Source organism: Anolis sagrei, chromosome 1, assembly GCF_037176765.1.
Source record: "Anolis sagrei isolate rAnoSag1 chromosome 1, rAnoSag1.mat, whole genome shotgun sequence".
NCBI classification, from domain to species: domain Eukaryota; kingdom Metazoa; phylum Chordata; class Lepidosauria; order Squamata; family Dactyloidae; genus Anolis; species Anolis sagrei.
The window spans coordinates 130,711,261-130,734,174 of NC_090021.1; the positions used below are offsets into that span (position 1 = coordinate 130,711,261).

A 22,914-nucleotide genomic window follows, 5' to 3' on the forward strand; every position below is an offset into this window, starting at 1 on the left:
ATAGTTTTAAATTGTTTTAATATGAATTTTATTATGTGATTTAATGTATTTACGTGTCTTCGGCATCTAATTGTGGCCAGTCTGTATGCCGCCCTCAGTCGCCTTTGGGCTAAAAAGGGCAGGATAAAAGTGTGATAAATAAATCCATACATAAATATATAACGAAGGGCCGCGTTTGCAAGGCAAGGCAAGGGGCGAAGCATCAGAACTCATTAGCTTTGCAAAAGCCTCTTCCTGGCGCAGAGGAAAGGGTATATTGATAGGGATTAGGAGAGGAGCTGCCGCTATTTCTGGATCCCCGCGAGGCCATGGCTGGTCATGCCTTGTAACGTTGCCCGCTAAGCCCCTGCGAAAGCCACCCTCCTTGGCTTTGAAGGCGGGATGCCTGCTCCAATTCCGGCATTTCCTCCGCATGGAGGACTCAAGGTCTTTATCTGCGGCTCGCATTCCTCCCCTGAAGACTTTGACCTTCCTTCCTGTGCTGCTTGGTGGAGGCAGCAGCAGCAACTCAGCATGCATGGCAAACCCTCCTCCTCCTCCTCCTCTCCCGTTTGCTTTTCCCTCCCGCTTTGCAAGGAGCAGCACGAGACGGTGCCTGACTCCCTGCCCTCGCTTCCGCACCGTCTCGTGCCTCGCCCTGGCTCCTAGGGAAGAGCCGCTTTTGCGCATGTGCGGGGGAGAAAAAAAAAAAGAACAAGGGAGAGGAGAGGAGGGGGGTTGTAGCGGCGTCGCTATGGCGACAGTGACGTCATCCCACCCTGGATCTAATTGGAGGAAACCCCGTGGCCCCAGCTGCCGCAAGCACCGGCCAACCGAGCTTGGGCCCTGCTGGTTAGCTTAGTCCTCTCCGCGGCCGCGCGCATGGCTGCCATTGGCCGCCAGGGACCTCGAAGGCGGGGCCCGGGCAGGGATCGCCGGTGCCGATTGGCCGAGCCGCGAGAGCGCGGGCCCTTGCCGCGGAGTGGGTTCGCGCTTTGTGCCAACGCCCTGTAGCAGCGACGCTGTTCCTCGCGCCTGCGACGGGAGCGGCTTTCTGTCTCTCTCTCTCTCTCTCTCTTCCTCCCCCGCCCTCCTCCTTCCTCTCCTTCCTTCCGTCCTTCCTTGCTTCCTTCCTTCCTTCCGAGCGCAGTCGACTTGAGCAGAAGGCGCGCGCCGGCACGGCCTCGCGCCCCCCTGAGACTCAGCAGCGGCAGCAGCAGCAGCGGCGGACTCAGGTGAGGGAAAGGGGTCGAGGAAGAAAAAAAAGAGAGAGAGGGCGCGAGGGCACGTCCTCGCGCCGCGGGTGGCCTCGCCTCTCTTCGCCTCTCCTCGCGGTGGCGTCCATTTTGTGGAGGACGGAAGAGCCGCGGAGGGAAGAGAGGCAGCTAGAAAGAGAGAGACACACACACACACACACAGAGAAAGAGAGGCGGCACCTTCACCACCAGCGCCGCCATTTCGCACCGGCCTTTTCTGGAAGGCAAGGGAGGCGCCTCTCGGTCGAGTGGGCCTTCCCCTGCCCTGCCCGCTCACCTTCTTTTCCTGCCGCCCTTCTGAAGGGAGGTGGGGGAGCCCTTCTTCCTTTGTACCTCCTCATCCCCTTCCTGATCCCCTTGTGTTTCACCGTTTTGCTTTCACTCCTCTCTCCCCTCACTCCCTTTTGCTGTCCTCTCTTTCCGCCTCCTTCCCCTTTTTTCTTCCCTCCCCTCCCCCATTTTCCTCCTTCCCTCCTTCCCCTCCCTTCTGCGGACAAAGATTTCACACCTTGGGCGCGCCCTCCTCTTTCTCCTCGCTCCCTCCTTCTTCTCCCTTCCACACAGCCCTCTTTCCCAGAATATCAAGTCAGGAAATCCCACAATACTTGCTTCGAACCGGGGTATCTTGGGGGCCCTTCCACACAACCCTCTATCCCAGAATATCAAGGCAGGAAATACCTGCTTTGTACAGGGTTATCTGAGGGCCCTTCCACACAGCCCTCTTTTCCAGAATATCAAGGCAGGAAATCCCACAATACCTGCTTTGAACCGGGGTATCTTGGGGGCCTTTCCATACAACCCTCTATTCCAGAATATCAAGGCAGGAAATACCTGCTTTGAACCAGGGTATCTTGGGGGCCCTTCCACACAACCTGCTATCCCAGAATATCAAGGCAGGAAATCCCACAATACTTGCTTTGAACCGGGGTATCTGGGGGCCCTTCCACACAACTCTCTATCCCAGAATATCTCACATTATTTGCTTTGAATTTGGATATATAGAATTGTGGACTCAGATAACCAAGGGCCCTTCCACATAGCTGAATAAAATCTCGCATTTCTGCTTTGAACTGGAATATATAGAAGTGTGGGCTCAGGGCCCTTCCACATTACTATATAACCCAGTTCAAAGCAGATAATGTGAGATTATATACAGATGTGTGGAAGGGGCCTTAGATAACTCAGCGCCCTTCCACACAGCCCTATATCCCAAAATATCTAGTTAGAAAATCCCTCATCTGCGTGTGGACTCAGATTTATATATTTTTTGTTCGTGTCAGAAGCGACCTGAGAAAGTGCAAGTCTCTTCTGGTGTGAGAGAATAAGCTGACTGCAAGGACGTTGCCCAGGGGACGCCCAGATGATTTTGATGTTTTATCATCCTGTGGACTCAGATCACTCAGTTCAAAGATATTCTGGGATATAGGGCTGTATGGAAGGCCCATTACCTTTGAAAGGAGTCTTACCCACACAGTGATGTGAAAGTCACTCTATGTTGGAATCCTGATTTTTTTACTTATTCTATTTTGCCAGGCATTGACAACACCTGAATAGTTCAGAATATCTGCCAGCCTCATATGACCAACCAGGGAAGGGCAGGGTCAGACAGTGCATGGACACAAAAGCCCTTTTTGATTTGGGGCCCTTCCACACAACCATATAACCCAGAATATCAAGGCAGGAAATCCCACAATATCTGCTTTCAGGTGGGTTATCTGAGGGCCCTTCCACTCAGCCCTATATCCCAGAATATCTGCTGGGTTTGAGTTCCTACTCAGATAATGTGCAATTTTCTGCCTTGATATTCTGGGACATAGGGCTGTGTGGAAGGGCCCTAAATTATCTGAATCCACACTGCCGTATATTCCAGTTCAAAGCAGATTTTCTGCCATGATATTCTGGGATATAGGACTGTGTGGAAGAGCCATCAGATAACCCAGTTCAAAGCAGATATTGTTAGATTTTCTGCCTTGATATTCTGGGCTATATGACTCGGTGTGGAAAGGCTCCCACTCCTGGCCTTTCTTCTTGGCCCCTCTTTTGGCTTTATTCCTGTTGCTCATTTCCTTGTTTTGCCTGCCAGGCTTTCCCACCTCAAGGTGCATTTATACTGCAGAGTGAATGCATCATGGCACCCCTTTGTAACTGCCATGGATCAGTGCCGTGAAATCCGAGGTCTATAGATCTGTGAAGCACCTGCCCTCTTAGGCACAGATGGCTAAACACCCACCCTTCTACACAGCTATGTAACCCAGAATATTAAAGCAGATAATCCACGATATCTGCTTTGAACTGGGACCCCTTCCTCACAGCGAATCCCACATTTTCTGCTTTGAACTGGAATATATGGCAGTGTGGACTCAGATAGCCCAGTTCAAAGCCGATATTGTGGATTTTCTGCTTAGATATTCTGGGTTATATGGCTGTGTGGAAGGACCCTGGGTTATCTGGGTCCATACTGCCATATATTCCAGTTCAAAACAGGAAATGTGGGTTTTTATTCAGTTCAGTGGGCCCTTCCACACAGCCCTATATCCTAGAATATCAAGGGAGGACATCCCACATTATCTGAGTGTGGACTCAGATAACCCAGTTCAAAGCAGATATTTTGGGATTTTCTGCCTTGATGTTCTGGGTTATTGGACTGTGGAAGGGGCCCCAGGGCCCTTCCACAGAGCTATATAACACAGAGTATCAAGACAAATAATGCATAATAACTGCTTTGAACCAGGTTATCTGAGTCCACACTGCCATATATTCCAGTTCAAAGCAAATAATGTGGGATTTTATTCAGCTGTGTGGAAAGGGCCCCAGTAAAAGGGCAACTCCCAGGAGTCCACAGGATTGAACCATGCCAAGCAAAGGGGGGTGTCGACTGCATTAATTCAGCAGAATAGACGCAGCCTTTGCCTCTCCCGCACCCGGCTTCCCTATTCTAGCCCTGCATGCCTCTGACGCCCTTCTGCACATGTCTTGCATTCTTATTAAAGGCTGCCCTTGATTTGAAGGCTTGATTCTTATTTCTGCAAATAGCACTCCTCCCCATGACTTGATCTCTTTGCTTCTGATTTACAAAAGAAGGGGCTGAATAGCTTTCAGATGCTGTTGAACTGCAGCTCCCATCCTTCATAGCTATGGATGTTGGGTAGAAATGATTGGAACCACAGTTCAACAGCAACACCCAGAATATCCAATCCTGAAGTAGGGACCTCTGTCCCGATCACTATTTCTAAGCACTGTAGGTACACCTGCACTGCACAATTTATGCAGTTCCATACTTGGTTAAGGGTCATGGCCCAAATATATGGGATCATGGGAGTTGTGGTTTTGCAAGGTCTTAAGCCTTTTGTGCCCAAGATGTCTTGTGCCCCACCAAACCACAATTCCCAGGATTCTACAGCACTGAGCCACTGTCCTTAAATTAATGTCAAACCGCATCAGTTCTACAGTGTAGATGCGGCCTTAATCGTAGCAACACAGTTTGAAGCTGCATTGTATGTGTCTACACCATACATGCACAACCCGTGACGCTCAGAAGTGTTTTGGACTTCAGCATTCTGACCATTGGACTAAACTAGGGCTCCTGGGAGTTGGATTCCCAAACATCTGGAGACCACAGATTGTGCTGGTCTGGTCTACATTGACCATATAGTGCAGATTCAAACTGTATTATGTGACAGTGCAGATCCAGCCGGATTGCTATCTTAGGCTGCATCTGTCATATAATCCAGTTCAAAGCAGATAATCTGGATTTTATATGGCAGTGTAGATGGGGCCTTAGGTGACATCCTCAGGGGAGGAGGATCATTTGACCTTTTCTAAAGCTATGTTTGTTCTGTTCTTGCATCTACATTGGCAGCACTTCACTGTTGCTCTCTTTCTCATTGGCCTGACTCCCCACATCCATAGTAGCTCCTCTAGTTGCTTTGAGCAATTGCTTACTTGGAATGAGCACAGATTTCAGAACGTCTCCTTGTGCTTGCAGGTTTTCTGGTGCCTTCTCTTGACTGTGTGAAAGGCCTCTCTCTCCTCCCCAAGCCAGTTGTCTCGCTGCTTATACTGCTGCTGGCCAACATGGAGAAGACCGAGATGATCCAGAAGGCCAAGCTGGCTGAACAGGCGGAGCGCTATGATGACATGGCTACCTGCATGAAGGCAGTGACAGAACAGGGCGCTGAATTGTCCAATGAAGAACGCAACCTGCTTTCTGTGGCATACAAGAATGTTGTAGGGGGGCGGCGCTCTGCTTGGCGGGTGATCTCTAGCATTGAGCAGAAAACCGATGGCAATGACAAGAAGATGCAGCTTGTCAAGGACTACCGAGAGAAAGTGGAATCTGAGCTTAAGTCCATCTGTACTACGGTTCTGGTAGGTTGGCTTCATCTTACATATTATTAACCTGCTATCCATATGATAGAGAATTAAATGGAAGAATCCCCCATTGCTATTAATTAATTGTTACATTGTGTCTTGTACCTTATCCAAAAAGACAGACTGATAGAAAATACAGAATTTCGTGGTGCTGTGTTGTTGGAAATTTTAAATCTGCCAATAGAAGCTTAGTTCTAATTCTCAGAACAAACTTCTAATGACTTTTCACCCATTAGCTTATGTTCCTCTTGCTTGTGTATTAATTTACTGTATTATCGTTTGGACTGTTTGGAGAACATCTACTGGAAATAATGGAGAACAGGCAAGTGAATAAGCATGATGTCAGGAGGTGATTGTGAAAAAACCCCAAATATTGCCTACTGTAACAACCCAAAATATCAAGAAATAGGCATGCTGCTATGAGAAAACTCACAGCATTTTATATTTTGAGTATATTTTCTTTTTATTTCATTAAACATGTTTCTGTGATGTTTAAAGAGAGTATGACTTTGGCTATTACTGCTTCTTTATTATTCCACATCTGGGGTCCCTCGCCATTCTTGTATCATGTACTTTATAGATTATATGGAGTACTGATTTGACATTATTTCCACACCATTTTACAATTGTCTATTTTAATTGCCAAGTAAACTTTTTTTATTTGCAGGATACATCATATTACTGCCAGAAGAGTTTAAGAATGTATTCTTGAAGTATTGCTTCAAGAATGGGTTTACTCTAAAAATGTGGATATGAAGGCATACCCTTGATACACATATATGCACATATATACAGTAAACACATGTTGAATTCTTTCAACAGAGTGATACCTAATAAACACAAGAAAATTAATTAAGATATTTTCTAAATATATATCTACTCCCAGAAACTTAAAGGCCTTAGGCCTTCAAAAATTATTTTGATATTTTTTTTATTTTTAAACGCATATACTTGGGCTTAATATATTAACAATCCATCTTGCACCCATATTTGCCCAGAAGTACAAAGATAGCATGACAAGTTGTTACTTGATTATTGTAATGCAGGCTATTATACACCACACATTTTGCAGCAATTGAAAAAAAATACACCTCTGCTAAGTTTTGGCTTATATCAGTGGTTCTCTCTCAACATGTGGGTCCCCATATATTTTGGCCCTCAACTCCCAGAAATCCTAACAGCTGGTAAACTGGCTGGGATTTCTGGAAGTTGTAGGCCAAAACACCTGGGAAGCTACAGGATGAGAACCACTTGTTTAAATGCTTTGTGTTCTTTTAGGCTTAAAAGACATGATTACAGTTTCCAACCGCATCAGTACATAGTCCCCGTCCCCCCCAGATTTATATTTGCAGAACAGATATTAAAGTAGTAAAAATTAAGGTTTTTTTTAAAAGAACAAACTGAAAAGACAAGATTTCATTCAAATAAAAAATGTTTGATTTTATTAAGTGCTGATACTAGAAATTATTGAGAACTTGGGAAGGCTCTTGCTTTTTTTGGTGCATAATATAACAGTAATAAGGATACCAGGTGAGTTTTGAGTGCCCCAAGGGTGAAGTGCCATTACCAGAAAACCTACCTCTCCAATTGCATCCCAATGCGTTTCAGATAATTACATCAAAGAGGGAGTGGTCTCAGATGAGCATTGAATTGGCAGGTGAATTGAATCAAGAGTTCGACATAAGATTTTGTTGAAAACCTTGTTTGTTGGACTTTAACACTGGGATCAGCAACCTGGGCCTTCTGAAAAGGTTGTTGGACTGTAGTCCCTCAGCATTGGTTGATAAAAGTTACAGTGTAACCACATCTTGAGGACCCATTCCTTTGAATTAAGTTTGGGCACTTTGTGAGCTGGGAAGTTCTTTAGCGTAGTCAGATGATTATTTGCCTGAATGTTGTTAACAGACTAGATGTTGTGTTCTGGATTAGCTGCAGTTTCCAATCTATTCTTAAAGGCTAACACAAGTCAATGCGCTTCCATAATCCTATCCCAAGTTACTAAATCACAGATAGTCCGTGAACAAGTTATTGCATCTTCTTGCTTCTTTCCCTTCATTGACCTTCTTCACAAACTGTTGCAAATTAAACTATTTATGAAATTCTGTTTCTTGCTTACTTAAATGGTCTGCTGATGGAAAGCTTCCCATTCACTGAAATATAATGGGTATGCCCCTGGATCTTGACTAGTATGTACAGGTTACATTATTGAGCAATCCACACTGTGAAATTTAGGGAGCTCACCTTATGAAATTCATTAAATTGACAACCAGTTTGAATGCACGCATGCACACAGATTATATGATTAAGGGAGGTTAGTGCCTTCTATTTTACCTAAAATAACATCAGTTTTTAAGTTCAAAAATTTTTAACCTGTGCTCTCTTAAACCTTTGGTGGGAAATTCTGACCTGTGTAGAATTTTGTTAGCTCCAAGAGAGACCTCTTTTTCATACCAAAAGGAAGTAAATAGAACTCATTTCTGGTTTTTGAGGAAGCCTCCACCTGAATTTAAAATACCTTCTGTTGGGGGACATGATATAATTGCTTTTCATGTCCCCTAAAGGGCGTGAGGGGCATTTTTCAGTTTAAAATATGTGTAGGGAGTGGTAGGATACTGTATACAAGCTGCACTTTGACTGCCCATGAATCATAGTGAAATGTTCACTCTAGGAATCTATCAGTCCTCCAGTGCAATTTTGTCGTTAGCATCTGGTGGGTGTTGACCAAGAAAAATGACCTAGAGATGTGTTCTTTTAATTAAAAAAAAAGGTTTTTTTAATGTGTGTTTCCCAGCCTGTGAAGGGGTGGTGTATAATCCAACTAATGCTAAATAGCTGTATCCTTGCACAGTGGATAGATTTGAGCATAACTTTTAATTTGAAATTGGTGAGTCTTAAAGCTGCTTTTCTCAAAAGGTTTATTGCAGTATAAAAGCTTTGTGGGCAAAACGTTTGTAATTTTTCTTAATGTGTCAAAAGTATTTTGTGCAAGGGCTAATAATCCAGCTATGTTAATAGCTTAGAATATGTAGTATAAATAATAGCAGACATGAGCAAATATGACTTGTCTTAAAATATTTAATAGGATAATATAGAACAAAACAGTTTCTGTTTCAGTCAAAACACCCTTGATATTTCATATACAAATACGATAGCAGAACATGTGCATAGTTGGATTTTTCAAAATGGAATCTGGGATGATATTTGATTAGATTCTGTGGCTAAATCCACAGTCTGATGTTGAGCAAGTCAAACTCTCACAGCCTCTGAAGAAGGCAGTGTCAAACTTACTCTGAACAAATCTTTGCCGAGAAAACCTCATGATAGATTTGCCTTAGGTTGGAAACAACATGGACAAATCCTATGATTTTATTGTGCTGTAATCAGATTGTTTAATACAGTAGAGTAATAAATGATAGTAATTAAAAGGAATCGCAAGTATATTTAAAAACGAGAATGGTAGTGGGTTGTGAATGTGGGAATCTGAGGGAAGTTCATGTGCTGACATGAAATCATGACTAGGATGCAATGCTGAAAAGATTTTGCATTGATTTGGGAAAAGCAATGAGAAATACGTGCTCATTTGACTGCATCAAGCTGGTGTGTTCACATGACCTTCAAGAGGAACTGGGATCCATGTGATCAGCAAGCCTTGGAACATGATCTTTACTGATAATAATGGAGTATTTTTCCTACTATTTCTTCTTTATCAATTTCATAAGGAGAGTCTGGTGTAAAAATGTGGCAATAAGGAAATGTCCAATTTTTATAACTTGAATTGTGGCCTGTTTTCCATGCATATCCAGGCTCTTTAACACGACTGAATAATATCCCAGGTTCAGGTATCAGTTATGATGCATGGAATTCTCCATAGATCCTACCCATTGTTTTTCTTCTCAACTGGAAGTTCATTTCAGCTTTAAAAACCTCAAAATGGGAAAGGTGTTGTTTCAATAGGATCAGGTGTACAGACCTTCATTGATGGAGATTTGCCTCTGTGATTCTTCTTGTTTTGATGGCACTCACATGCTCACACACACATATATTCCCAGTAATATTTGGAGGCAGCTTATGTGAATTCTTGCTACATAGTAATGGGACGTAGCTATTTCATTGCTCTTTGGGGGACTCATTGAACTAGAAGAGTGAATTGCAATGAACGATTCACATCTGTAGTAGTGGTGTCCTAGTTACCTTGATGACCCCTTCCACATCTGAAACAGGTTGCAAATATGAGCATGGCATAATTCCCCCTCATGCCTGCTAGCAGGTGCTTGACCCTGAGAAGCAGCACACCTCTGATTTAGTAAATATGAAAAGAATGGTGTAGCTGGAGGCCAAGCTGTGCTGTTTTGTAGCTGGTACACACTGAAGAAAACTCACTGTGTAATGACCCAGAGTGGTGGAAGGGTTGACATTTTAGAAAAGCCTGGGGGTAGTGGGAGCATCTTGACTGGATTTTGTTAAGTATGATAATATGAGTGTGCAGAATTTTATACTGATATTACAAGGTGAAATGAGGAGGGTAATCCATTTTGGGGTAATCCACGCCCACTTTATAATTTGATATATCAAGGCATGGGAAATTACTGGAAAATTCTACTACCTCCCATATTTTCACAAGGTTATATTTTTGGGAGAAATAAATGAATTTGAGAATATTTTTCTGTAGAATGATAAAATATCTAAGAATAGTTTACTTTCCAGTGCAAGGTGCTCATCTGAGCCCCCTTCCTTGTCACATCCCCATGATGTTTCTCAAGAACGTGTGTTCTGGGTCCAATTATTTCCTTAAAAGAAGCTTAAGAAAAAGCCAGTCTCCATATTTCATGCTTTCTTGTCGCTGCTATTCTGTTCTGAGTTGGCGATTTTTCTGGGGAAATATTGTGAGTAATCTGTGGTAGAGGGTTGTGTGAGGGCATCCTGGAATATGTATGGAAGACTTACAAATAAATAGTATAGCAAGAGCTTGGCAAAGTTACTTTTTAAAATAAAACTTCCAGGGCCTACATATTTTGATAGTTATAATCTGAAGAAGTAAGCTTCCTATCTCATAATGTGAAGTAAACTTGCTACTTCCTTGATTTCAAAACCATAAACATAACAAGATTGCCTGAAGTCTGGTTCAGCTTTTAGCTTTTCAGGCAAATTTGGACTAGCTAGTAGCAGAACATTTATTTCTCCTACCCTAATAGTATGGGATAAATAAATAAAGTAATTTTTTGAGGATTTTACTAAGAAATATTTCCATTTGAAGATAAGCAAAATTATAAATTATTCGAAGGCACAACAATAACAAAAGCAAAATTGGAAAAGTGTTTGTTGAAATGTTTTTACCAAACTTGAATGAGTTCAAGTTTGGTAAATACAGTGACCCCTCTGGGTCTGTGATTTCAGCCAGCCGTGGGTCATTTTGATCCATATTATTAAATAGTGGAAATGTGAACATAGTCATGCTGAAATAGACACATTTATGGTGACACCATGTAACAATATGCAGTCTGATCATCCTCATTTTTTGTTTCTGCATGAGGTCCTGGAACTAAACCTTCTCACATGTGATGGGCCTACTGCTGGCAGCAGTGAACATGCACATCTTTTGCATTTGGCCTTATTACACAGGTACTCCAGAGTTACCAGTTTTCCCTGTCTCCTCCATAGGTCACACCCACACACCACAGCAAATCCAAATGCTTCTGCTTTACCTATGCAATCCATCCCAAAATGGTGAAATAATGTTTTGTATTCATTACTTCTTTGAGAGGTCTTTCTATTTATTTTTCATGCCATAATGCCTGAAAATCATACTGATTTTTTTAAATGAGGAAGAAGTGAGTCCTTATGAGTTGAACTTTCACTACTCCTTTATACTGTCCAATACATCTAAATGATTCCAGGCTTGAAAAATTCCAAAATGAGTTTGTCTTCTCAGTCTGCCATCCAAGTATAACCAAGGCTGACCCTGCTTAGCTTTCAAATCAGATAGGATATGCTATTCTTGGTTAACAACTGGTCTTAGTACAAGGGAGAAAATTATTTTGTTTCATTTAATTCTCCATAGACTCAAGATGATATGAAGCTATTCCTATAAAAAAAACTAAGAAAAGAATACCAAGATCAGAAATTGCAGTGATCAGATACTGTATACTGGCTTATTTGAAGGTGTTCTTAATCCATAGTTTTAAGAAAAAAATGTCCATGAAACAAACTGTTGTGAGGTTGTGAATTTTCCCAGTTTTTCCCTCATGCCTTCATGTCTCTTATCACATGTCTTGAATAAGGACATTGACACTTACTGGGCTATCCCAAAATAATTTTTTCTAAGGCTTTTTGAGGGCCTTTTAATTGGTTTTTCTTCTGTGTTTGTAATTAACATCTTCAGCATCCTTTATGTCGAGTTTAAAATCTGAAATACTCCAAAATTGGCCACATTTTGGTGTATTTTATACACCAAATTATTCAGAATCTATACACATAATACAGCCTCCCGCTTCCACAAAGGCACTCCCTCAACTCATATTGCAGGTTATAGCAAGCGCCATGTACACATCGCCCAAATGCTGCCAATGTCCTCCCCAAACGCTTACCATTCAAGGAATGCTTTCATTTGGGGACAATTTCATTCTAGATTTGACATTTTTCCTCCACCACAGCCAGGCAGCCCAGGGTTCCTTGTGTGGAATTTGCATGACTCCATCCGCTGCCTCTCCCTTCACCCTTTCCTATTCTTTCCTATGGCACACACAGCACACAGAGAGGAATTGATCAGCAACTAGAGGAGTTTGGGAGATTGACTCAACAGGATGGAAGTTGTAGTTCACTCTGTTTCAAGTCAGAGCACTCTGACTCCCTTTGATAATGGACCTGAACCACATTTGGCACACAGAACTCCCATGACCAGGTTTGGGGGAATTGACCTTGATTTATAGGAGTTGTAGTTCACCTATATCCAGAGAGCACTGTAAACCTAGCCAACGATGGATCTGGACCAAACTTGGCACACACACATGGCCAACTGTGCATACTGGCAGGGTTTGGGCGTGATTGCCCTGGGAATCTGGGAGTTGTAGTTCACCCTTATCCAGAGCACTGAACCCAGCCAATCATTGCACATGGGCAACTGTGATTAATGGCTCAGTTTGTGGGTGATGGCACTGGGGATCTGGGATTCATAGTTCACTCTTATCTAGATATCATTGAGCCCAGCTGGTATCGGATCTGGACCACACTTGGCACACAGACCCAACATGGCCAACTTTGAATAATGATAGGGTTTGGGAAGGACCGACTCAGGATTCTGGGAATTGTAGTTCACCCACATTTTTTTATTTTTTATTGGGAGCATTCATAAAAAACAAAAACAAAAAAACCTGGATTTTTCTAATAAATAGCGTTAGACATTACCAAACTGATATTACCAAACTTCAAAAAAAAAAAAAAAACCACAATGTCTTTTTCAAATAACCTTCAAGCTGGTATTGTATATAAACTTGCCTTCAAGCTATGCGAATATGGTTAATATATAAAAAAAAAACCCTGAATGTTGTGCTTAGACTTGGATCCCATCTCAATGTACATATATGTGAAAATGGGTATTCTAAAACTTGAAATCCAAAGCACTTCTGATATGGGGATATTCAGCTTGTATGATGCAGGATATGTAATAACATAGAAAAATTATTACATACGTCATGTTACATGGCTGTAGCTTTAAATATACTGTACAGCATACATTAGTCTGAGTTGGAAATAACAGTCAATTTGTTGTTAATAAAGACATATAATAAACCCAAAATGATAATAAATTTATTTTGGGAGAGCGCCTCTTGTCACATACATTTTCTTTCCAAGCTAAATTGTAATGAAGCAAGGCAGCAGTAGTAAAGAATGTATTTAATACTGAAGAATACTCAAAATCTACAAGCAGTGATACCTTTTGATTAAATGTGCTACACTTTCCTTGAAATTATGCAGTGGGTAGAACTGAAGCATTACTACGCAGTAGATCACAATGATAATGCTGTTTAAATTCAGTAGAAAGGCTGTTTCCAGAGTTCCTTTATGGAAATCAAATAGCCGCTTTCACTCATGACTGGGCTTAGTAGAGACCCCTGCTGGAAGAAGCTGAAAGAACAGTTATAAGTATTAAGATCAAACACTAGAAGAAGGAAAAAGATCTCAACTTTCTGGAGATCTCGTTTCAGCAGTATTGCAACCTAATTTCAAACACAAGGGTCTTGTGTTTATTCAAAAGTAGAAATGACTTAAATCTGTTGCAGCTGAACTGAGTTGTTCTGCAATGTAGTGATCCTATTAGATGTAGCTTTACTTGAGAAGGTGAGAGAGGGCAGACACTGGAGTGTGTCATAGGGAGGTAGCTATCCTTTGCACTGGAGGTTGGGGAGATTAATTGGCACAGGCTCTGTTCAGCTGTAGCCATTCAAATAGCTTATCAAGACAAAGTTGAATATTGTATATTTTAGTGTCCCCATTAGATAAAGGTTGATGTGACAAAAATATGAGAGATTAAATCAGAACTTTCAAAACTTGTCATGTCTACGTCCCACCCCGGAGTTTAAGATCAGCTGGGGGGGGGGGGGCTGCTCTCGACCCCGCCAGTATCACAAGCGAGGCTGGCAGGGACGAGGAGCAGGGCCTTCTCGGTGGCGGCCCCCGCCTGTGGAACTCGCTCCCCGGGGAAATCAGAACAGCGACCTCACTCATCTCTTTCAGGAAAAAACTGAAAACATGGATGTGGGACCAAGCGTTTGGTCATTCGGGCAGGTAAAGAAAGGACTTGATATCGTTTAGGAAATGTCTAATGGAATGGAATCTGGAACCCGGAAATACGAATGCTGAGCACATGAATAGTTTCTATATGATGTGTTTATTGATTACTTCGTTTGTTTTAATTGTGATAATTGTTTTAATTGTTTTAACTATGACTGTCTATTATGTGTAACTGTATAGGCATCAAACAGTGCCTTGTTGTGTAAGCTGCCCTGAGTCCCCCCTCGGGGGTTGAGAAGGGCGGGGTAAAAGTACCGTAAATAAATAAATAAATGTTGATGACACTTTTTAGATCTGACACAGTAATTCAATTTTACTAATAAACCTGTGGTTAAACCAACCCCTTTTAAGATTTTCATTATCTATATAAATAAAAATGTAATGTTAGTTTGTGGGATTAACATAACTCAAAAACCACTGGACGACTTGACACCAAATGTGGACACAATACACCTATCAGGCCAACAAGTGACCATCACTCATAAAAACACTGAAAAATACATTACAACGCATGATCAAAACCACATATATACACACATACACAAATATATACACAAATTGAGCCACAGCAACACATGGCAGGGGGCGGGGTGTGTGTCTGTGTATATATTGAGAGAGGGATCCTGTGTACTGCAGTTGATTCTTGTGTAGTTTCCTCTATAACCATGTGGTTAATAACTAACATTGTCAACAGATTTCTTTCTTAATTAGAAACTTGTCAATCTTAGTGATAATTACTGCAACTTGATAAGCAAATTGCACAAATTATAAAAGTAATACAGTACCTACATTTGAACAGCACCAGCATTCCACCTTTGTAGGTTTGTTTTTGTTTTTTTTGTCGTGTCAGGAGTGACTCCTGGTGTGAGAGAATTGGCCGTCTGCAAGGACGTTGCCCAGGAGACGCCTGGATGATTTGATGTTTTTATCATCCTTGTGGGAGGCTTCTCTCATGTTCCCGCATGAAGAGCTGGAGCTGATAGAGGGAGCTCATCCGCCTCTCCCCGGATTCGAACCTGCAACCTGTCGGTCTTCAGTCCTGCCGGCACAGGGGTTTAACTGGGGGCTCCTTCCTTTGTAGTGATTAAACCTCTCTAGTGGTCTTTAATAGAGGCTGGATGGCCATCCATGGGTGCTTTGATTGTGTGTTCCTGCCTGACTGAAGGGAGTTAGACTGGATGCTCTTTGGGAATCTCTTCAGTGGAGGCTGCTTTCCTGGAGGTTTTTCAACTGAGGTTGGATGGTTGTGTATTGGAAGGACTTTCACTGTCTTCCTGCCTGGCTGAAGGGGTTGGACTAGATGTCCTTTAATCCAGTGCTTCTCTCCCCTGAGCCCCTTCTTGCCCTTGTTCTCCATGTTTTCTTCTGCTTATTATGGGCACTTAATTTGGGTCTTTAGAAAAGGGAACTGACAAACATTTACTTTCCAAAACTAGATTACATTTGTATTGAGAAATGCCATTTCTGAGGGGTTGGGCCTTTGAAGAACAAGTGCAGCATGCTGACTTTATGTTGTTGCTGCAAGGTCAGCCTTATTTTGTTAGGGTTGAGGAGAGTCCAGAAAAAGGAATCATCACTTGAAGAAAATTAGCCACACTTGAAAATTGCAAAATTGTAGGGTAAAGCCAGTGCCTTTGATAGAAAAAGAGTGGGTGCATTTTAATGTATGGGGAGAGGTACTTTCCTGTACTCCCTCTGTAGTTTATTTGGCACTTCATCTGAAAAAGGCCCAGGTGATTTGTTTTAATTGGTTCGAAGGGAAAAGGGCAGGGTCTAAATAAATTAGATGATGTCATTTCTCTCTAGGCACAGAAAGTTACATATTTTAAATTATGTAGGGATTATGGAGTTGCTAATGCACAATGCCCTCTTTAACTGGCACCGAAGTTATAAACTTGAGTAGAACATGGGCAGTTATTTGGAGCATGCAATGGTAGAAGCACAGTGGTCCCTCGATATAAGTTGAAATTTGGTTCCAGGAATCTCTGTGGATATCAAAATCAATGTATGTTTAAGCCTCATTATATACAATGTTGTAATAAAGTGATATTCTTTATATAAAGTGGCAAAACACAGGGTTTTTTCTCTTTGGGAATACTTTCAACCTGTGGATGGTTGAATCTTTGAATATGCTATGCCACCAGTTGGTTGTTGTGTGCTTTTCAGATAATTTCTGGCTTGTGGTGTTCCCTATATAAAAAGACAAACCAGCTCAAATGAGTGCTGGAGAGAGCCTGAGAATCCGTGAAATTGTGCTAGGCTGCAAAATCACTGTTGCTGTATTACCCAAGTAACCACACACTTTTAACTCCTTCCTGTTCCACAGTCTCCACCAAGTTGTTTTAACATTTCTGATACTGGAAGTGAAACTAGCAAAAATTACTGTGCGTAATTAATCCTATCATACTTTATTTCAATCCTCTCTCCTGAAAATATTGCCATTAGATATTACTGGTAACACAATTTGCTGTTAAATTAGTATTGCTGGTCTCCAAAAAGTACCTTCCAATCTTGATGTTTTCCATATATAAAAATGTTTGAGAAGAAATTTATCCGTTTTTATATATAGATCATATCTCTTAGAATCACATTATTGACAGATCTTTAAAATCAGTTTTGATCTATTTCAGACAAGTCTTATTTTTAATCTAAATAATGGATTATTTATTTATTTATTTACTCTATTTCTATCCCACCTTTCTTGAACCCCCTGAAGGTGACTCAAGGTAGCTTACAACCAGGCAGTAATTCGATGCCTAACAATATACAATTAACAGAATTAAAAATACATTGAATAAAATACAAAAGCAATGTCTTCATTGTTTGTCTCATTGTCCATAAATCGCCGTCTTAGCCGTTCCAATGTCCACTTTTCATCTATACCGTGTTTGACTGTTGCATTAGATTCCAAAAGCTTGTTCAGATAGCCACGTTTTCACTTTTTCCTGAAGATCAAGAGGGAGGGGCTGATCTAATATTCCTGGGGAGGGCGTTCCACAACCGAGGGGCCACCACTGAGAAGGCCCTGTCTCTTGCCCCTGCCAGTCATGTCTGCAAAAAAGGCGGGACTGAAAGCAGGGCCTCCCTGGACAATCTTAACCTCATAGGGAGTTGTCTAGTTCTGTATTTTGCCATTGTCTTAATCTGAAATATACTCTTAGTACATATGGCTTTGGAAGTAATATTGAAAAAGTTATTGTGCCAGTGGCATATGCAATACTTCTGCACCACTTAATTTGAGATGGATTCATTCCATAGTAAGAGCAATCAACTCAAATAATTATATTGTCAGAGATTTGTTCAGACTTTAAGATAATTGGACAGTATAGAAGCATATTTACCTTGTGGGCAGAAATTTTCCTCTGGCTTAAAAGGGTATCTTAGCAGACAGTGTAAAGATAATACTTAGTGTGTGTTCTCAATTCTCTTTTTAGCACATTGGCAAGATTTACTTTAAAGTACAATCAACTTCACTCTTCAGACTACAAAGAAATTTAGCCATGTTTTTCTTTCTTGCATATGTTATTATGGTCTCAAAATACCATCTGAGGTATTGTCACTGTTTTATTGTACTAATTCTTTGTCTCATTAATGCATTATTGTGTGCCCATCTATAGGATGATATTAAAAGTGTTTGAAAATAGTATATATTATTGTGGGTACATCATATAGCCATGGCAACTATGTTTGTTTCAGAACAAGACTTTCTTTACCCACCTAATGAAGCATGTCAGTGAGCATTTTCGTTCTTTTTTTTTCTGTAGGAACTGCTGGACAATTTCTTAATAGCTAATGCAACTAATCCAGAGAGCAAGGTGTTCTACCTGAAGATGAAAGGAGACTACTTCCGATACCTTGCAGAAGTTGCAAGCGGAGATGACAGAAAACGTGAGTATTGCATTCATTTAAGCCTTTTCTTTATTTTAGTTACAGCAAAGGTACTGTAATAAGACCTTGTAAGGCTGTGCCTCTCAAACCATCTGATCTGGGGCACCAGCAATTATGTAGGGGGGACTGGCACCATTGGCTGCAATTATTTATTTCCGGGGCATGTGCTAGTTAGGATCAGCAGTTAATGGCTCAATACCTGTTCACAGACCACTCTTAAATAGCACTGTTGCAAGAGGAAAAAGCATATCTATATCCTGTATATGAAAATTGCTCAGTCAGTTCACCATACCAATATTTGATCTTCCATCACAGAAACAATAGAAAATTCACAGGCTGCTTACCAGGAAGCATTTGACATCAGCAAGAAAGAGATGCAACCCACACATCCAATTCGTCTGGGTCTAGCGCTTAACTTCTCTGTGTTTTACTATGAGATCCTCAACAACCCAGAGCTGGCCTGCACATTGGCAAAGACAGTAAGTGACTTAATGGGTGTGGTAACACTACTGTTAAAAAGAAATCAGGGCTCTGTTTCTGCTAATACTTTTGAATTCTGAAGTTACGTAATGCAGGTATATTCATATGGTCGGGATTTGTAGTATAGGGCGGCATACTTCATATGTTTCTATGGAATCTTATTTGTTGAAGTATTTGTTATGCATTTAACAGGACCATGTTTGTGGGCACCCAAATATATTTATGACAGTGGAAAGAAAGTAGGCCAGTCCTTTTGGGCCTCTTGGATTGCAGTTCTGATGATGCCTTGGGAATAAACACCATTAATCACAGAGAAACATGTGGAATGACAATAATTTAGGATTGAGCTGGATAAATGCATTCTGTAAAGAAAACCCTTTTATCCACATGTACTTATCTGGAAACTTAATATTTCAAATATAATCAGAACACAGAAACCAGAATTAGACTAAATACCAACTTCTGTTTTGAATATGCTTTGTATGACTGAACATGATAATACTTTTCTCTGATCATTAATCATTTCTTGAAACAGTTTGCATGAAAAAGTCTGGTTGTGAGACCAAGTGTTTGCACAATGATTTCTTAGTGCAACAATGAACAATGCAAATGACAATTGGAATGGTTCCTGGAATATGTTTTTGGATTATGTGATTTAAAGTAATGTTTTAAAGCGATATGTTTTAATTATGTGATTTTACAGTATATGCTGTTTTATTTTATATGTATTTAAGGCATCAAATTTTGCCTTTGTTGTAAGGCGCCCTGAGTCTCCTTCCAGGGATAGAAGGGCAGGATAGAAATGTGGCAAATAAATAATAAATATTTTGATGTGTTTTTATAGGCTTTTGATGAAGCCATCGCTGAACTTGATACACTGAACGAAGACTCATACAAAGACAGCACTCTCATCATGCAGTTGCTTAGAGACAACCTCACAGTAAGATGTGCCCAATAATATTTGTATGATAATTAAAAGTCTTTGAGTTTTGGCTAAGCTGTTTCAGGAGGCATTTAAAAAAAGAACAAATGAACAGCTATCATAGTAAAACGTAACTATCAAATATTTATCAATCAAATTACAGTAATTCAACGGGCAGTATGAGAGTACATTGTAATTATTGAGCGCAGGGGAATAAATGTTCAATTTCTAATATAATTTCTTATGATTGAAATTTGAGACAGTGATACCATTTGGGCCTGATTTTACAAATCAGTAGTTTGATCAGGTGATACACCCTGAGTTTTTGCTTAAAGGAAAAATGAAGTGTTTGCATTGTGAACAAGCTGTTCTTTCTTAATGTGATTGTTCTTCTTTCTAGTTATGGACATCAGACAGCGCAGGAGAAGAATGTGATGCTGCAGAAGGAGCAGAAAACTAAATTGCGTATGGAGTGTCATTCCCCTTCTCAAGAAACCTTTTTACACGTCTCATTCCTTATAGCTCCACTTGGATTTCCTATAGCAAAGAGAACCCATCCATGTGTATGGAAATCAATTTATAGTCTTTTCACACTGCAGCTTTGGGAAAACTCCATTCCTTGATTTGTGTTTGTCCTGGCCTTCCTGGTGTGCAGTTACTGCTGTAGAAAAGTATTAATACTGGCTTAATTTCATATAAACATAAGTAACTTCCAAACACTTATGTAGTGGACTAAAGTTTGTCTGGTATTTAAAAAGAAATTTGAACCAGTTCCTACAAACAACTGTTTTTGTATTGCCATAAAAGACATGACCATGTAGTTGATACAACTAAAAAGCACCCAACCCAGTTCAATTCCCTACATTCCCTTTTTATTCTTCAGGGGTTATTTGCCGATGTGACTTTCATATGCGATTGCGTATTCCTTCCTGTAGGATCTGTGAGAATTGGGCCAAATGGGAAGCATAACAGATGCTGCTGACATGTACAGTTGGGGGGGAAAGTATTTAGTCCAGTACCAATTGTACAAGTTCTCCCACTTAAAAAGATGAGAGAGGCGTGTAATTGACATCTCAACTATGAGAGACAACATGAGAAAACACATTAAGAAAATCACATTGTCTGATTTTTAACTAGTTTATTTGCAAATTATGATGGAAAATAAGTATTTGGTCCATAACAAAATTTCATCTCAACACTTTGTTATATATCCTTTATTGGCAATGACAGAGGTCAAACATTTTCTGTAAGTCCTCACAAGGTTGGCACACACTGTTACTGGTCTGTTGGCCCATTCCTCCATGCAGATCTCCTCAAGAGCAGTGATGTTTTGGGGCTGCTCTTGGGCAACATGGACTTTCAACTCCCTCCACAGGTTTTCTATAGGGTTGAGATCTGGACACTGGCTAGGCCACTCCAGGACCTTGAAATGCTTCTTACGAAGCCACTCTTTCGTTGCCCTGGTGGTGTGCTTGGGATCATTGTCATGCTGAAAGACCCAGCCAATGAGAGTTTCATCTTCAGTACCGTTGCTGATAGAAAGAGGTTTGCACTCAAAATCTCATGATACATAGCCCCATTCATTCTTTCATGTGTATGGATGAGTTGCCCTGGTCCCTTGGCAGAGAAACAGCCACAAAGCATGATGTTGCCACCCCATGCTTCACAGTAGGGATGCAACTCAGCATTCTTTCTCCTCCAAACATAATGAGTTGTGTTTCTACCAAACAGTTCTACTTTGGTTTCATCTGACCATATTACATTCTCCCAATACTCTTCTGGATCATCGAAATGCTCTTTAGCACACTTTAGTCGGCCCTGGAAATATACTGGCTTAAGCAGGGGGACACGTCTGCCACTGCAGGATCTGAGTCCCTGGCGGTGGTGTAGTGTGTTAATGGTGGGAGCAGCCTTTGTGACGTTGGTCCCAGCTTTCTCTCTGCAGGTCATTCACTAGGTTCCCCCTAGGTGTGGTTCTGGGATTTTTGCTCACCGTTCTTGTGATCATTTTGACCCCGTGGGGTGAGATCTTGCATGAAACCCCAGATCAAGGGAGATTATCAGTGGTCTTTGTCTCTCTTCCATTGTCTAATTATTGCTCCCACAGTTGATTTCTTCACACCAAGCTGCTTGCCTATTGCAGATTCAGTCTTCCCAGTCTGGTGCAGGGCAACAATGTTGTTTCTGGTGTCCTTTGACAACTCTTTGGCCTTCACCAGAGTGGAGTTTGGAGTATGACTGCTTGAGGTTGTGGACAGGTGTCTTTTATACTGAGAACAAGTTCAAATAGGTGCCATTACTACAGGTAATGAGTGGAGGACAGAGGAGCCTCTTAAAGAAGTTGTTACGGGTCTGTGAGACCCAGAAATCTTGCTTGTTTGTAGGTGACCAAATACTTATTTTCCACCATAACTTGCAAATAAATGGTTGAAATTAAACATTATTTTCTGGATGTGTTTTCTCATGTTGTCTCTCATAGTTGAGGTCTACCTATGATGTCAATTACAGGCCTCTCATCTTTTTAAGTGGGAGAACTTGTACAATTGGTATCTGACTAAATATTTTTCCCCCACTGTATGTACAGCAGGATCTACTGAGTGTTTAATACAGGGACTCTTTTTACTCTTCAGTTGCTGCTGTTCAACTGCTATCCCCTCCCAATAAAAATCCACTTTACACTCCTGCTTTTGTAGTTCTGGTATTCACTTGATTATTTACTTAGAAGCAGCATGTTACTGCCAGAATACAGGGAGTGCCGTTTTTGGCAGACTAAATTGCATGTCATTCTTAACACTGGAAGGGGGGAAAGGAGGTCACGTGTCCAAGTATAAAACTTTTCCATGCAGATTTGTGCACATGTATGAAGGTGTCAAGTTCGTCCAGTGATTTGTTCCGTAGATAGATGGACCACTATTGTGTGTTGCTAATCATTGATTGTAGTCCCAAAAAAGCCTTGTGAAAATGTTAATGCCCTATGTAACAAAATAACATTAAATAAAATTACATTTTATAAACCACTAAACTGTTGCTTTGTAACATTTGCATGCAGCTTCTTTTAGAAATACCTCATGTCTAAATAGCTTTACTGAAATAGAACAACCTTCACACTTGTTAGAATGGTCCGAATGTGTGCTGCTCTGATGCACTGCATGAAGTTACTGTTGGAATACACCAGGAATCTTAACATACAGCATGTGTCCTCTATAACTATGCTTAATGGATTGCAACACT

General features: G+C 41.1%; 1 protein-coding gene across 1 annotated transcript; it reads left to right on the forward strand.

The window, feature by feature from the left end:
* Positions 1-953: 953 nt before the first annotated feature.
* On the forward strand, positions 954-22,705 carry YWHAQ (tyrosine 3-monooxygenase/tryptophan 5-monooxygenase activation protein theta). Its single transcript, XM_060787605.2, has 6 exons — positions 954-1,214; positions 5,221-5,603; positions 18,158-18,281; positions 18,597-18,760; positions 19,606-19,701; positions 20,084-22,705. Exons 2-6 carry the CDS (start codon positions 5,310-5,312, stop codon positions 20,141-20,143), a joined length of 738 nt encoding a protein of 245 aa, XP_060643588.2. The 5' UTR covers positions 954-1,214; positions 5,221-5,309; the 3' UTR covers positions 20,144-22,705.
* The last annotated feature ends 209 nt before the right edge of the window (positions 22,706-22,914 follow it).

What these genes read in the sequence shown, in the direction of transcription:
- YWHAQ (XM_060787605.2), top strand. Translation starts at nt 5,310, where the DNA reads ATGGAGAAGACCGAGATGATCCAGAAGGCCAAGCTGGCTGAACAGGCG. An exon ending in CCTGCACATTGGCAAAGACA is followed by an intron (nt 18,761 to 19,605) that starts GTAAGTGACTTA and finishes GTGTTTTTATAG; the next exon opens with GCTTTTGATGAAGCCATCGC. An exon ending in TGCTTAGAGACAACCTCACA is followed by an intron (nt 19,702 to 20,083) that starts GTAAGATGTGCC and finishes TCTTCTTTCTAG; the next exon opens with TTATGGACATCAGACAGCGC.